This window comes from Ovis aries, chromosome 14 (genome assembly GCF_016772045.2).
Source record: "Ovis aries strain OAR_USU_Benz2616 breed Rambouillet chromosome 14, ARS-UI_Ramb_v3.0, whole genome shotgun sequence".
NCBI classification, from domain to species: Eukaryota; Metazoa; Chordata; class Mammalia; order Artiodactyla; family Bovidae; genus Ovis; species Ovis aries.
Window position 1 is genome coordinate 36,018,265 of NC_056067.1, and position 16,523 is coordinate 36,034,787.

General features: G+C 52.2%; 1 protein-coding gene across 2 annotated transcripts; it reads left to right on the top strand.

Moving 5' to 3' along the window:
* The first annotated feature begins 2,813 nt into the window (after positions 1–2,813).
* Positions 2,814–13,559, top strand: VPS4A (vacuolar protein sorting 4 homolog A). Of its 2 annotated transcripts, none has more exons than XM_027978125.2 (11): positions 2,814–2,982; positions 6,784–6,895; positions 6,996–7,143; positions 8,400–8,461; positions 8,588–8,707; positions 9,175–9,331; positions 9,860–10,008; positions 10,356–10,437; positions 10,656–10,875; positions 11,856–11,996; positions 12,703–13,559. In XM_027978125.2, the coding sequence occupies exons 1-11, from the start codon at positions 2,962–2,964 to the stop codon at positions 12,802–12,804; spliced, it is 1,314 nt and encodes a 437-aa protein (XP_027833926.1). In that variant the 5' UTR covers positions 2,814–2,961; the 3' UTR covers positions 12,805–13,559. The 2 variants fall into 2 exon arrangements, with proteins under 2 accessions (XP_027833926.1, XP_027833927.1); XM_027978126.2 differs by having other exon boundaries at positions 8,403–8,461.
* The last annotated feature ends 2,964 nt before the right edge of the window (positions 13,560–16,523 follow it).

The window sequence follows — 16,523 nt, forward strand, 5'->3', positions numbered from 1 at the left end:
GACTTGTTTTTTCACACTTTCTAACATTAAAATCGTTTCAAACTTACAGGAAAGTTTTAAGAACAGTACAAAGGGGCTTCCCTGGTGGCTCAGTGATAAAGAATCCACCTGCAATGCAGGAGACACAGGTTCGATCCCTGACCCGGGAAGATCCCACATGCCAGTGCACCACAGCTGCTGATCACGTGCTCTTGAGCCCATGCACCACAGCAACTGAAGCCCATGTGCCTAGAGCCTTGTTCTGCAACGAGAAAGCCACTGCAATGAGAAGCCCGCACCCCACAACATGAGAAAGCCCAAGTGCAGCAATGAAGCCCCAGCGCAGCCAAAAATAAGTAAATCTTTTAAAAAAAGCACAAGGAACTCCTGCCTCCCCATCACCTGCATTTCCCAATTGTTAACATTTTGCCACATTTGTTGCATTTACCCTGTCATCTTTTTCTGACATGATGCTCATCACCCTTAAATTCTCCAGTGTGTACTTTGCAAACACAAGGACACTCTCCTGTACTGCCACCCTGCAGCCCTCCCAATCAGGAAGTCAACTTTGGTTCAGCACTGCCACCCATCTACAGACCCCATTTAATAGTGCCACTCTTCCCAGCAATGAGTGTCTCCATTTCCTTCCTGGCACAGGATCCTATCCAGTATCACATGTGTTTCGTTGTCACATCTTAAAGCCTCTTCTGATGCCATTTTTAACTAGATTTAGGGCAACTCCAAACTCTTAAAAACTTAGTTTTAGTTCTACCACTGACCATCTGTGTGACAAGAACTTAATCACTGGATCAATCTGAGCTTTATCATACATTCAGTCGCACAGAGGAAAGTGAGGTGAGAGTTTCTCAGGGATCTTGCTAGGAGAGCAGTGCTCCATTTATTTTGGCATCAGTCACTTTGTGTGATATCTCAGTATAATTTTGCCCTGGCCTTACCTCTCCAAAATGTTACTAACCTAAACCTTGTTTTTATTCCTCCTCCCCCACACTGTTCTTGCTCTCAACCAAGAAGCTCCTTAACAAATTGCTCAGAACCCATTCCTTGGCGTGAGCCAGTCTGATTTTATGAAGTCGTATGGGCTAAGCAGAGTTGACTTACTGGTCCAAGCTTGGGTTTACAACAAATGTCACACTCTCAGCGTCATCAGAACCCAATAGAGTAAAGTGCTGTGTGAGAAAGAACAAATTATGCAGCCACTGTAGAGGACAGTGTGAAGTTTCCTTAAAAAAAAAAAAAAATAGATTTACCATATGATCCAGCAATCCCACTCCTGGGCATATAGCCAGAAAAGATGAAAACTCTGATTTGAAAAGACATGTGCACCCCAATATTCATAGCAGCACTATTCACAATAACCAAATCATGGAATCAACCTAAATGGCTGTTGACAGAGGAATGGATAAAGAAGATGAGGTACATATATACAATAGAATGCTACTCATCCATAAAAAAGCATGACATAGTGCCATTTGCAGTCAAATGGAGGAACCTGATGGACCTAGAGATGATCATGTACCTTCCAGGTGACTCAATAGTAAAGAATCCACCTACAATGCTGAAAACGAGGGTTTGATCCCTGGGTCGGGAAGATCCCCTGGAGGAGGAAATGTCAACCCACTCCAGTATTCTTGCCAGGAAAATCCCACGGACAGAGAAGCCCAGAGGGCTACAGTCCATGAGGCCACAAAAGAGTCAAACACAACTTATAGACTATACAACAACAACGACAGAGGTAATCATACAAAGTGAAATCAGAAAGAGAAAGACAGATACACTACTTATAAGTGGAATCTCAAATGGTACAAGTGAATGTATTTACAAGACAGAAATAGTCATAGACATGGAAAACAAACTTACTAAAGCAGGAAAGGGGGATGGATGATAAATTAGGAATTTGGGATTAACAGATACACAAATTATCACCTCTATACATTTATAGAGTTGCCACCCTTTATTACCTTTGTTCACTTGAAATGATTTCAAACCGCCCTTACTCTCCTCAAACCACAGGCTTTCCACTTTCTCTCCCTCTATCAGCAGATTCTCTTTTCTTCTAATTCACCAAGAAAACAGAAGCCATCCAAAGGTACTCTCCTTACATCTTGTTATCTTCTGCCCAGCCGAAGTAGGCATCTATCTTCTCCGCTTCCACTTTACTGTCTGCAGCCAATCCACCCATCTAGGCTTTGGTCCCATTCCCATTGGCTAGCTTTCTTTACTGGATTCTTCCTATTGGTTTTTAAACACGCTGCACTTCTGTTAATAACCAATCTGCAATGCTTAAGATCTCCTGGGTAGAGCCTCCAGCTTTGGAGACCTAAGAAAATAACTTTCCTAGGGAGAAAAGTAATATAAAGGAAAACAGAACTGGCTTTAGACAGAGCCACTGGCATCTTAATAACAGTAACCAGGGTCTAAGACCCAGTGTGGGGTACACTGTTTACATTAGCTCGCTCATTCATTTCCTCCAAAAGGCAGACAAGGCAGATACTAATTGTTATTATTAGTATAACTTATTAAACATCAGGAACCCAAAGCTCTGAGAAGTCAGGCTTACTGTGAGAGGAAAAACCTGCCCAATAGATGATTTATTTCAAGTGGGATGCAGGACTTGATTTCATTCCAGTAAAATTCCGGCCCCGCCCCCTGGGGGGGGACCCAGTCTCGCCCCGCCCCCGACACGCCCCTTTGCTCACGCCCGGGTCCCACAGCCTCGGCTGAGAGCTGCGGCCTGCAGTGCCGGCCGTGGCCGCCGGGGGGCAGCCGCACGGCTCTGGCCCGACCGCTCTGGGCCGCGCTCCTCGCTCGCCCTCGGACTCCGCTCCGGCTGCGAGCGGCCGCCCTCCCCGCGCCCATCGCTGACCCATCGGGCTCTCCGCGCCGGACCAGCTCCTCGGCTCCCGGGGCAGGACCGAGGCCGCAAGCAGCGCCGCGGGGTGTGGGGCAGCCCCAGGAGATGAAATGACAACGTCAACCCTCCAGGTACCTCGGCGCGGCCCAGCCTGGCTTACGGAGACCGAAGGAGGCGCGGCGGGGCCTGCGGCCGGGCGGGCGGCCTCCTCCTAGCCGCGGCCTCGCGCCCCGGCCCGGTCGCTCTGTGCCCGTTTCTCTTTTCTCGCGCTCTGAACCATGGGTCGCTTCGCGTTTAGAATGCCTGGCCCGCTAGACCGGGCCGAGCCCCGAGGTCGCCGTGTGTAGCTGGCTTGGGGATCAGCCTCACCCGGGCCTCACAAGAGACGTCCGGTAAGCTCGGGCCCGCGGTCGGGCTGCTGGATCTCCCTTCTTCTCCTCCTGCCTCCCTTCGAACAGGCCCCCGTTCCTTCCCCGGTCTCCAATTTCCTCTTCTCGGCCTAAGACCCTTCATTCATTCCTTGGATCGCGTCGGGTGGTGCTGGGGTGGCGCCACCTGGATGCATGACTGACCCGTCCTCCAGGTGCTGCTGGTCCTAGCTGGGCAGGGAAACAGGAGTGCGCTCTTGTCTCAGAGCTGAGTTTGAATCTCAGTTCTGCCCCTCACTAGCATGTGACCTTGGGCTCGTTAGCTGATCTTGGAGTCTCGGGTTCCCTGTCAGTGAAATGGGGTGATGCCCTGTAGGGTTGTTGTGATAGTGGCTCTAGATCGAGTGATTCAGGTGAGGCATTCTTAACACAATGTCAGCAACGTATTAAGTGCTCATTAAGTGGTGACAGGTACAGTGCTTCGGGGAGTTGGGCAAGAGGTCGAGGAAGAAGAGGCATTTGGGTCGGTAGTCAAAGAATGGGGGGATGGCAGATACCAGCAGGGATAGTTACTCCAGGTGGAGAGAAAGAGGGGAACAGAGGCATGGAATACAGTGGGTACTAGGCCTGGAATTTGCTGGTGTCCAGAGCCAAACCTTACCAGCTACCAGTGGAAGCTGTTATCACAGGGATGGACCAACGTGGCTTGCAGATCTCACCTTCCTAGGGCTTATGAGCTAAGAATGCCTTTTCCTTTTTTTTTTTTTAAGGAAAGCTTTATTAAGATATAACTCACACGCCATACAATTCACTCATTTAAAGTGTACAGTTCAAAGCTTTTAGTATATTCAGAGGCTTCCCTGATAGCTCAGTTGGTAAAGAATCCCCCTGCAATGCAGGAGACCCCAGTTCGATTCCTGGGTTGGGAAGATCCTCTGGAGAAGGGATAGGCTACCCACTCCAGTATCCTTGGGCTTCTCTTGTGGCTCAGCTGGTAAAGAATCCGCCCACAATGCGGGAGACCTGGGTTTGATCCCTGGGTTGGGAAGATTCCCTGGAGAAGGGAAAGACTACCCACTCCAGTATTCTGGCCTGGAGAATTCCATGGAATGGACTGTATAGTCCGTGGAGTCACAAAGAACTGGACATGACTGAGTGACTTTCCCAGAGTTGTGCAGTCATCGCCACAATCACTTTTAGAACACTTTCATCACTCCAGAAAGAAATGCTGCCTCCTTGAGCAGTCACACTTCTCTAGCCCCCAACTGTCTATTTCTCTCAACCCTAGGCAACCACTAATCCATTCTCTGTCCCTAAGCATTTGTCTCATCTGGGCATTTCATATAAATGGAAGTATATATCATAACATGTGATCTTGTGTGATGGGTTCTTTCATTTTTGAAAAGAAAAATTATTTCATTTTATTTTTTGGCTGTCCTGGGTCTTCATTGCTGTGTGGGTTTTTCTCTAGTTGCAGAGAGCAGGTGCTACTCTCTGGGCACAGGCTTCTCATCGTGGTGGTTTCTGTTGCTGCAAAGCACAGGCTCTTGGGTGCGAGGGCTTCAGCAGCTGTGGCTCCCAGGCTCTAGAGCACTGGCTCAGTAGTTGTGGTGCCCATCGCATGTGAGATCTTCCCGGATCAGGGGTCAAACCCCATGTCTCCTGCACTGGCAGGCGGGTTCCTTAACCACTGAGCCAGCAGGGAAGCCCCGGTTTTTACATTTTTTAGTGTCTGGAAAAAGGGATGTTTCATGATATGTGACAGTCATGAAATTGAAATTCCAGTGTCTGTGAAGTTTTATCGGAACCCATCCCTGCTCATTTCGTTTACGTATTGTCTCTGGTTGCCTTGGGGCTACAAAGGCAGAGTTGAGTGGTTGCAACAGAGATTATAGGGCAGGAGAGTCTAAAATATCCACATTCTGGTCCTTTATGGAAAGTTTACCATCTGTTAGCATGTCTTTGTTGCCCTTTTCTTTCATCCTTATCCTCTGCCACACCTGTTACTAGAGATTGCACAGAGCTTACAGTTTTGTCGCCTTTCCCTCCTGTTAAGCTAAACTGTTTTGACTCTAAATTGCAACTCGCACCCCTTGTATGTGAAAAACTATGTATGGTTGCCGGAAGCGGTGAGTGTGCTCTGAGGTGCACTGAGGATCTTGGGGGGCAGGGGTGGGCCCGCTTTGCCACCTGAGAAGCAGAGCATTCCTATAGTATCTCTCTGAACCCCTCTTTCAAAAAAGACCCAAGCAAAGTGTGTAGAGTGGAAAAGGCCAAGGACCTGGAGGTGTGTTCTGGAGATGAGAAGCCGCCGGTGACAGGAACACCCGGTTTCATGTCTGTCTGAAGAGAGGCGTCGCGGAAGACAGTAAACACATGAAGTTTGTGTTTAAGCTGATCATCCGGGAAGGTTCAGGGCTCCCAGCCATTATCTGTTTGTAAGGAGTATAGGGAGCTAGAAAACAGTAGCTTTTCCTCATCTCTTCAAGCTGGTGAGATTGTGTGACATCAGCCTGGCCTGACCTGTCCCAGTCTGTTAGTTCTGTAGAACTCTCTGTGTCTTTCTGAGACTTCGTATTTTCAAATAAGAAAGGGCTGCACAAAGGCCCTGGGCCCTGCCAAGAGCTAGTCAGGAGGCTTATTGTTCACTGTGTGGCCAGTGGTCTCTGCCTGCCTGCTGTCTAGTGCTGTCTCAGTTTGAAGAGGATAATTCTGGTGGTGCTTCCCAGCTTGGTGAAGCCATGGTTTCTAAAACTGGATGTGTAGGTGTGGGGCAGCTGCCTGAGAGATCCAGCAGGCTTTCAGTTCGGTCCAGAGCACAGGCCTGTGGGATTTAGCAGGTTCACAAAGACACTCTTGCAGAGTTCTTAGGAGGGTCTGGAAGCTCACTCCCCACCACTGGCAGCACATAGATGCCTTTGAGGTACACAGGCGCTTTTCTTCCTTGAGGTATCCATGTATTGAGTCACGTGGCTAGGCATCCCTTCCCTAGGAATCAACTTTAAGGAAACTGTCTTTTCTTTTGAGCCTAGAGAAGTGAGTTGGGCTAATACAAAAAAGTAGAGATCCCTTTAAGTCCATATCATAAAACTGTCAGGTTGATGAAGGACTTTCCTAGCTGGCTGGGTCCTTTCTGGACCACAAGTTCAAGGGCAGTTTCTGGCCTCCATGCTGACCAGCGCAGCAATCAGTTGGTTTTGCTGTTTGCCCTGTTGCAGGCTCTCAGTCCAGCTCTATTTCTCTTTCCCCTGAAATTGTGAAATAGAAAGTGAACTCTCCTTTTGAGCCCTAACCTGATATACTTGATCAGGCTTCCTTCCGCATCACTGAGAAGGCAGTTGCTTTTAACTGTATGAGTGTATTGTGAAGCGGGACAGCTGTCTTTTAAAGCTTCCTTTCAAGGCCTTTGTAGTTGATGTTGGACAAGTAGGCCAACATAAAGGTCTGCAGCTGATGGATTCCCGGGCCTGGCAATATCTCTTATCAGTGTACTCCTGCTGCCCAGAACCCAGGGGCTTTCTGGATCTCGTGGGAAGCACTGGGTTGTGTGTTTTGCCTTCCCAGAAAGCCATTGATCTGGTGACAAAAGCCACAGAAGAGGATAAAGCCAAGAATTACGAGGAGGCGCTCCGGCTCTACCAGCATGCCGTGGAGTACTTCCTGCACGCTATCAAATGTGAGTCCCCCACAGGGCCCTCCCTAGCCTCAGAGCCCCGGTGAGAGGAGGGCAGGCACACGGAGCTCACAGGGGTCCCTCCGCGGTTCCCCTTCGGCAGATGAAGCACACAGTGACAAAGCCAAGGAGAGCATTCGAGCCAAGTGCATGCAGTACCTGGACCGGGCGGAGAAGCTGAAGGATTACTTACGAAACAAAGAGAAGCATGGCAAGAAGCCAGTCAAGGAGAATCAAAGCGAGAGTAAGGGGTGAGTACGGAGGAGTGGAGGACCCTCGGGGGCCGGCACCCCTGCGAGCAGGGTCCGTTTCCTGCGTTGCTGTCATCTTGGTGCTGTCCTTTGGGGAATTCTACTTGTAATAGAGATGATGCCTGCAGCTGCCTTCACCGAGCCCTTTTTTTTGCTTTTTTTTCACTTTTTTTTTTTTTTTCCCCCACCAAGCCCTTTACAGGAAACATACATCCGTTGTCTCACTAGATCTGTATGGAAAAGCTGTGGGCAGGGCAGGGGGTCAGCCCTGGACTCTGCAGCCAGACTGTCAGGATCCAGCCTGGCTCTGCCGCTTCCTAGTCATGTGACCCTGTACAAGCGCCATGACCCTGCTGGGCCTGCAGGTTCCTCATCTGTAGGAGGAGGAAGGTAGTGGGACTTCCCTCCCAGTGTTGCCCTAAGGAGCAAATGAGATAATGCAGGAAAAGCCCGGAGAAGAGAGCTTGGAGCACAGTAGGGATCAAATAAGTGCCAGCTGTGTTATCAGAGGTTCTCATCTTCACGTGATGGACAGCGGCAAGCTCAGAGAGGTTCAGGGATGGCCGTGGTCATAGAGCTGTTACTTAATGGAGTCTGGACCCAGACCTGGGGCCTCTGTTTTGGACTCTACAGCCAGCGTTCCCTCCACAGCCTGTCACCTCACACCTGTGGTTTGAGCACAAAGGCCAATGATGTCCTGGAGGTGAAGGGAGGGTGCGCAGCCCAGAGCTGATGGAGTAGGAGAGAGAAGGGTGACTTGTCAGCTCTGCCCCCGACCCCCGAGGGGGGAGCTCTGCTCCTGGGTTGAGAGGACCCACCCAGGGGCCTGGAAGGGTTCTGAGGATGACATGTGACTTGTGTCCAGATCGGGTTTAGCCCTGGAGACACAGCCACATCCTGTCCTGCTGGGAGTCCCTGTGAAAGGCCAGGGGCAGCTCCCAGTGCTTGCCCGGCTGCTCTTGAAGTCCAGCCAGAGCACAGGCCTTCTAGAGAGCGCATACATCTCAGTTCTCTGCCCTTCATGAAGAAGCGAGCGTTGGTGAGGAGAGTGTTTCCTGGAGGATCCAGAGGGGATTGCTGACGACGTGTAGCCCCGACATCCTTGGGGTGCCTTGTCTGCGGACCTCTCAACCACTGTCAAGAAAGGAAAGTGTCTGTTTAGCACCAGGCTGGCCGTCAGAGCCTGGCCTCACTCTCTGAGCCTCCTTGCTCGCTGCCTCTCACTCCAGCCTGTTGTCTTCTGTCTACTTTCCCAGCAGCGATAGTGACAGTGAAGGGGATAATCCAGAGAAAAAGAAATTGCAAGAGCAGCTGATGGGTAAGCAGCCTGAGGCCCGTGGTGGTGGGAGGGGGCGAGGGTGGTGGTGGTGGGTGGTGGTGGGTGGTGGCAGGGACCCCCAGATGGGTCAGGCTCCAGGTCGAAGGCTCCGTCTTGGTCCTGCAGGTGCTGTCGTGATGGAGAAGCCCAACATCCGGTGGAATGATGTGGCTGGGCTGGAGGGAGCTAAGGAGGCCCTCAAAGAAGCTGTCATTTTGCCAATTAAATTCCCGCACTTGTTCACAGGTAAGAGTTAAGCCACTTTAGGCCTCAGTGCACAAAAGTCAGGCTTCTGAGAGCTCCAGCTCAGGGCCCCCGTGATGCAGACATCCCGGGGGTAGGTGGCAACTCGGCTCCCTTCGTCCCAGCAGGTGAGGTCCAGGGCCGGCTCACCGCGCTCACCTACTCCTTGGCTTCTTTCCACGTCAGAGACACTTTTGTGACTAGAACTTTGAATCGTTCCAGTGGTAGGCAGGGTCAGGAACCAGCACCAGCCAGCGTTACTTTGCCGGGTCCCAGGGGTCAGGAGCCAGGGCCAGGACCAAGCTCTTGGCAGGTGATTTAGTTGCCTTGACTCTTCTGCTCCTACAGCAAAGTCGTCTCATAGAGCTTTTTATTCCCGGCCGTATTTTCCGTGACTCCAGCCCCTCTGCTTTTTCCTCTCCCTTTCCCCAGCCAGGAAGAAGCTCACTCAAGTTCATTCTTTCTCATAGGCAAGCGTACCCCTTGGCGGGGGATACTGCTCTTTGGACCGCCCGGCACAGGGAAATCCTACCTGGCCAAAGCAGTGGCAACGGAGGCCAACAACTCCACCTTCTTCTCTGTGTCCTCCTCTGACTTGATGTCTAAGTGGCTGGGGGAGAGCGAGAAGTGAGTCCACCCAGGCTCCGCTCCCACGGCGGCTGCTGTGGCTGCTCACGGTCCGGCTTCCCTGCCCTTGGACTCGCCTCCCAGAGGCGCCGGGAGAGGGGTGTCTTGTTAGCTTGTCAGGTGGGACACTGTCCTGACAGAGCCAGCCGAGACTGGAAGGTCACTGGGAGCCATGAGTCCACATGAGGGGAAAGGAAAGGCACTCACAGTAACTGGGTTTCAGCTAAGTGTCCTCCGTTGGGGACTTTATACAGTTAACTTATTCCCTATACCGGCTCCCATTTTGCAGATGAGGAGACTGAGGCTGAGAGGAAGGGAAGGGACTTGTCCTTGTCCAGAGCTAATGAGCACGGCTGCTGGGATTCAAGACTGATGCTGAGGCTTGCTCTTCCTCCCAGTGCAGGGCTGCCCAAGGACTTGTTACTACTGCATTTTCTGTCGACTCAGCCTCTCCAAGGGAAGGGTGAGAGGAGGGTGGTGCCAGGGGCCTGGGCTGGGCCGGGATCCCACCTGTGTCTCCCCTCACAGGTTAGTCAAGAACCTGTTCGAGCTGGCCCGGCAGCACAAGCCCTCCATCATCTTCATCGACGAGGTGGATTCGCTCTGTGGATCCCGCAACGAGAATGAGAGCGAGGCTGCCCGCAGGATCAAAACAGAGTTCCTAGTCCAGATGCAGGGTGCGTGCCAGTCCCGGGCCCCCTCCCCACTCCCTGCCCCACCTGAAGCCAGCCCTGGGCTTTGGTATTTAGCTGTAGCTGAATCTGACTGCTCTTACGGTGGAGGGACTAGCAGAGAAGCAGTTTTTAACTCCCTCTCATTGCGGCCTTGGCCACCTGCCTCTCTGCCCCTCCCGAGGTGGGCAGGGCTGTGGGGCTTGTACCCCAGTAAGCCTTGCCAGGGCCCTGATGGGGGTATCCGGGGACAGCTCCAGTTCAGGACACAGAGCCCCCAAGGTCCTTCACCCCAGGTCCTGACTGAGCCTGGCAGGTGCTGAGTTGGTGTCTGTGTTTCCCTTTGTCCACAGGGGTGGGGAACAACAATGATGGGACTCTGGTGCTAGGTGCCACAAACATCCCGTGGGTGTTGGACTCAGCCATTAGAAGGAGGTGAGTCTTCCCTGGAGGAGCCCAGGGCCGAGGTCTGTCTCCAGCCGTGGTCAGCCTGCAGCTGGCAGCAGGCATGTTAGCTGGACCCTGTTTCTCTGGCGGTTTCTCCGAGTCTGCAGAGCCCTTAGTGAGGCTGGCTTCTGGAGGGCCTCCGAGCCTCTCCGTTGAGACCGTCCCACCTTCCGCTTTCAAGTCCTGCTGTGTGCTTGGCTCTCTAGGTTTGAAAAGCGAATTTATATCCCATTGCCGGAGGAGGCTGCCCGTGCCCAGATGTTCCGATTGCATCTGGGGAGCACTCCTCACAACCTCACAGAGGCCAACATCCACGAGCTGGCCCGGAAGACAGAAGGCTACTCGGGCGCAGACATCAGTGTCATTGTGCGGGACTCCCTCATGCAGCCTGTGAGGAAAGTGCAGTCAGCAACACACTTCAAAAAGGTGAGCAGGCCCACAGGGAGCCGCTTAGAGTCACAGGAAAGGGGGTGTTGGCTCTCTGGCTGCTTGGGTGACTGCGCATCTTGGGAGCCGAGGTTAAGTGCCTTCAGGGGCAGGGCTGTACCTGCTCCACAACCCCCGCAATGCTGGCTTGAGGGCAACCACCTCAAATCGGGTGATGCCAGAGGACAGGGCGCCATGACCACCACCCCCGCCACCTGTGCCAGCCCTGTGCTAATGCTTGTGGTGGGCCCTGCTGCGTGTCTGAAAGCGAGGGGCATAAAATGGCACACCACGCAGAGGAAGTGCATGCGTGCGGTAGATGGCTATCAGGGCGCTGCGGACACTGCGGGCTCTGCTCTGCGTGTTGGGGAGACACCTGTGACCACAGCCGACGGAAACCCTTACCCGAGCCTCATTCCTAGTCTGGGAGACAGACAGCAAAGACTCCTTTCTTAAGGGTGATGGGGGAAACAGCCAGGGAGGGAGGTCTGATGTTCTGCGATTGGGAGGGGGTGTGGGTAGGTTGCACCCTTAATGGACGGGGCACCCTGGGTGAACTGAGTCAGGAATTGAAGGATGTAAGCGTTGAGCCCTGGAGATACTTGGGGAAATGTTGCCAACGGAGTAGGCAGCCTTTGGTTGGAAAAACACTTGACATCACCACGTTCATGATGAGATTTGATGGAGTTGATGAGTTAAGGAAGCTTTCTAGGCCTTTGGGTCACAGATTACGGTTCTGGAGAACAACAACTGGAACAGCATGCTGATCGCAAACCTCTGAAATTGGATTTGGAGCCACCCAGACTCCCAGAGCCCAAGAGTTTGAAGGGGCCCATCAGTCAGATCAGACTGCTGACCTAGAAACCCAAGCCTTCGTCCACATCACGCTGTCACCTTCTTCTCAGGGCTCAGAAACCCGAGGTGTCCCCAGATGCCAAGGGGCAGCCCCTCCAGCCAGTCAGGCTCCTGTTTGGTTTCAGGTCTGTGGCCCTTCCCGCACCAACCCTAGCATTATGATCGATGACCTCCTGACCCCATGCTCGCCGGGGGACCCAGGGGCCATGGAGATGACTTGGATGGACGTCCCTGGTGACAAACTCCTAGAGCCTGTGGTTTGCATGGTAAGTGGCTGGCTGGGAGAGAGGACTACAGAGAGCCCAGGAACCTGGGGGTTTCGGTCCAAGCATAAAAGCTGCTCCTCCCCTTCCATGTTCTGTGCTGTGTGGCTCCTCCTAGGCAGAATGGTCTTTGGGGCTCTGGAGCTGGCGCTCCTTATACCAGACCCAGTGGGGACCCAGGATGGAGGCCGTAGTGTTAGAATTGTATCTTCAACAGGAAGAGTAAAGGCCAGGTGAGGACTGCTTTTTTGGTCCCTTTGAGGTTGGCCTTCTTACCCAGAAGGAACCAGTAACTGTCTTTAACACTGTTGATTTGGTGTGGTTGCACAGGCAGCCACTCAGCTCACTGTTCCTGGCCTCTCCTTATCTCAGCCTTGCCAGTGGTCTTGCCTGTCCTGTGAGGCGGTGTCAGGCAAGATCACTGGGCCTGGTGTGGTGGGCGTGCACTTACAAAGAGCTTCTCACAGGAGTTGAGATAACAGGAACTTAAGATTCCCTCAACCGGAAGTAGGCCGTCTAGAAATGTCATGGGTTGCCCCAGGAGGCCTTTGGACAGAAGCCAGGCAGTGGGAGTTCTGCATCTGGGACTTGGGGGTGACCTCAGAGGCAGGGCTCTCCCACCCCTCTTCCCAGCCTGGGCTGTGTGGGGCTGAGACTCAGCTGGGCGTGGAGCCCAGCCCCCCTCACCTGCCTGCACCTCTCTTTGCAGTCGGACATGCTCCGGTCCTTGGCCACCACTCGGCCCACTGTGAATGCAGAAGACCTCCTGAAAGTGAAGAAGTTCTCAGAGGACTTTGGACAGGAGAGTTAAAAGCTTCTTCACTTGCCTGATGGTGAAGGTGGGAGGTTGATTGGGGTCAGTCCACGGTACTCCCCAGGTCAGTGGCCACACAGAGCTCCAGGGCTCGTCCCAAGGCCGCTGCAGCGAACCCCTGCTGACTGGCCGTCAGTGGGAGAGCAGGAAGGAAGGGCCTCCCCGCCGCGGAGGCGCAGAAGCACATACGGTACCCGGGGTGTACTGGCTCTTCCTGCTTCCTCCTCCTCCTCTTCTGGATGCTCACCATCTCCTCGTCCTGCCCCTTCCTATGGTGGTTTTTTCAGCCATTCTTTGTTCCCCTAAATTAATGCTGCTTGGATTTTTGACTTGTTTATAAATTTAAAACCTGCCCGAGGCATCGGGGAGTGGGAGCGGCCCCGGCCTTGGAGTTGGCGCAGCGGCCCTTCAGAATGGCTGCCCAGTGCCCCCTGCTGCCCCTCCCTTCCAGATCCAAGTATTGCTCCGAGTGAACAGAATGGCTATTGCCCGGGGTCCCCAGTCCAGACTCTGCCTCTATGGGCCACGAGTAGAGCCAAGGCATTCGCTTCCTCCGGGCCCTGTGTCCTCCCTGCAGGAGGAGGATGGTTTTTGTGAGCACAAAGCTGTGTAGATCAGACCGAGGGAATGCAGTCAGGCAGGTGTCACTGCTGCCTCTTTTTTAATCCCTCTGAATGTGAGAACACTGAGGCCAGCCACTGCCCCGGGTCCCTGTCCTGGAAGCGGGCTAATAAACCCTTTTCATTTCTTGAGCCACCTGAGAGTGCTCTCATCTTTGACTCCTGTCTGGGGGCTCCTTGTAGGCCACACTTGCTTCCCCTAGAAAGACCCTCTGGTCTCTGCTCTCTTCTCTTCAGTGGAGCTGCAAGTAAACAGGAATGTCACCAGTGGCTGCAGTTCTAGGCCTGTTCTGTCGCGTTCACAAGACCTTTCTTCCCCCAGGGCCTTGGAAGTGGTGGGTGTGCTTCAGGGACCTGGGCAGTTCCTGTTCAACCTCCAGAGGAGAGGCTGCAAGCTGAGAGGCCTGTGGTCTAGACACGGCCTGCGGTTGTGCTTTGGTTTGGTCTGCTGCTAACATTTAAAAGTCAAGAGCTGACAAAAATTGAGATCTCTGGCTTCTGAAGCAGATTAGGGAAACACTGGCCCTGCATCCAGGGTCTGCCTTCTTCGTCAGGGGACTGTGCCCCTCCGGCTCACCCTCCCGACCCGGACTGCCTCACTCCTTGGCATTTCCTGTCCAGCCCCAGTGGCCCCTTGAGTTTGTGATTCCTGGAAGTGAGGCAGCCACGGCTCTAGAGCTGGTGGCAGGCCTGGGAGTACTGTCTGTGGGGCGGCAGGAACAGCCTGGGATCCGGTTGCTCTAGCTCTCCTCTCCCTCCCAAAGTGTCAGTATCTTCGAACAGAATGGCCCACGACTGATGAGACGTGGTTTCCTCTTGATGATGTTAGCATTGCACTGTGGTGTCTCTTTGGTCTGGGTAGAGGTGTCTGCTGAATTCAGCCAGCTTTTCCTCAGTTCCATGAAGGCTTCGGCACAGTGCTCCTCTCCAGTGCAGTGGGCCAGTCCTGCTCTTGTTACCTGGAGTGTCAGCAGGCCTGACCTCCAGATGGTGCTGTGCTGGGTCGGGGGAGCTGTGTCACTTGCTGGAGAGTTTCCACATCATGTTCCTGATTAGTTAGTTATGGACCCTCAGCCACCAGTTACCATTTGAAAATACCATTCAAAAACTAACTACTGGCCACCCCCTCCCTGTACTGTTTCATTTTAGTCAGTTGTGTTTCATTACCTTTATTTGAAACGGAAGGCCCTTGCCTTTTTTTTTTTTCTTCAACCTGCTTCCTTCTTGCTGCTGCTTGAACACATTGGCAAGTCATAGGGGTTAGCAGAAACTGGAGGGCTGCTGGGGCTCATCGCCACAGTTCTCATCACAGTTGCCCTGCCTTCCCACTTCTCTCTCTACCCTGAGTGACAGGGCAAACACTTGTCTTGTTCGCTGCCAAGGCTGGCAGTGGTGACGCTCAACATGGCTAGTAAGTGCAGAGGACCTTCCTTCCCTAAGCGCTTACTCTGCACTTCACTTCCTCCCTACCTGGGGATTCCACTCTTCACCCTCTGCCTACACTGATTTACACTGTGGAAGCTGACTTCTAAAACTTTCATTAGCTCAAGGCGCTGAATCATGTGTATGGTTTTGCAGCTGATCTATCTGCCCAAGATGGAAGAGAGTTTCTTCCTCGTAAAGGCAAGGATTTGTTGTCTTTGGGTTGTACTGTCTTGGGTTAATTGAACAAATCCATCCTTGTTTATTACAACCATAAATCTCATCTATTGTCAGCAACAGAATCTCAGGCTTTCCCCGAGGTCCACATTGAGCAGTCATTTTCCTTTGGGCCTTAAGTCAGAAAGTGTCCAGCAGATAACTACCAATCTGTATAACAAAGCCATGATTAAGGACTGTTAACCTCAGGGCTTGTAAGGAACCTTCAGAATGTTTTAATGCCATCCTGCAAGGGAAAGGAGGTTCACTGAATCCTAATTTTCCTAAGGAGCCATATTTTCAGTATAAATGAGAGCTTACTACAGATTCCGAGAGGGCTGAGTCTGTCCTTAACCTCATACAGCACTAGGCCTCGTTCCTCCCTGAAGTGTGATGGACACAAAGCCAGACTTGGCGGGCTTGCGTGGCCTCACACACCCCAGACTTGGCTGTTTAGAGAAAGCACTTGGGGAGAGTGGGTCTTTCCTGGGTCATTTGATTAACTACTGTTTAAGATACATTTTCTCTATAAACAGCTTACTGGACTTCTTACTATACCTGTATTTGGATTTTGGAGGACTTCAGTAAGAGTACCTGCATGGCAAAACTCAACATAAAAATGAGTTCCTTCACCTCTTGTCAAAGCTCTGACAGAATCTTAGAGCTAAAACCGTGGTCACCATGACGCTGGTTTATTTTTTCAGAATAAGTGTGGTGACGAGGAAGCAGATATTCTGCCTCCTGTTTCTGCCCTGATTGTGACAGGAAAAGGCTCATTGCTCCTTCTCAACTACAGGCAGTCCCCACTTGTTGAAACCACTTTGCACTGCTTCACTTCTATGAAAGACCTACATTAGTACCTGTTTTCACTAATGGAAAGAAACTTGAAGAGGACTTTCACTTTTACAAAAAAAGGCAAAAGCTAAAACACCATTCAGCTTCTGTTTTGCAGCAAGCTCTTACAGAAGCAGCGAGCACTCAGAGCAGCCAGAGTGGCACCACCAAGCTCCTTCCCCAGGAGCTACACTCAGGATCTCAGCCTCAAGCCATCATCGCTTTGAACTGTGTCTGTGAGCATCTGTGTTGTATCTCGATTTATTTTGTGCACCTGTTAGCATGATGTGTCCTAAGGTAACTGCTTCTTCCATGTATGCTATTTCAGCTTAGGAAAGGCTTCATCAGAATTCTCTCAGATCGTGGGGAAACCTGTATCGCCCCTTTCCCAGCCCTGCTCCATGGCCTCCACCCAAAGAACGAGCCACATCCCAGCTACCTAAGAGATCTCAGCAGGAAAATCTGCCCCAGGCCTGTTAAAGGTGGAAAGCAAAAGCCTGAGACCTAAGCTATCTGAACCTAGAAAAACATATGACTCGGTTACCTTAATACTGGCATTGAGCTGGGGATATTCTGTCCTGTGTTTTACTTCCACAGGCAGACTGGTATCCAAAACAGAGACTA

Excerpts from the sequence above, each read along its gene's own strand:
- VPS4A (XM_027978125.2), top strand. The coding sequence starts at position 2,962 with ATGACAACGTCAACCCTCCAG. Across the intron at positions 9,332-9,859 it reads TGGCTGGGGGAGAGCGAGAA|GTTAGTCAAGAACCTGTTCG; the intron begins GTGAGTCCACCC and ends CTCCCCTCACAG. Across the intron at positions 11,997-12,702 it reads TAGAGCCTGTGGTTTGCATG|TCGGACATGCTCCGGTCCTT; the intron begins GTAAGTGGCTGG and ends CTCTCTTTGCAG.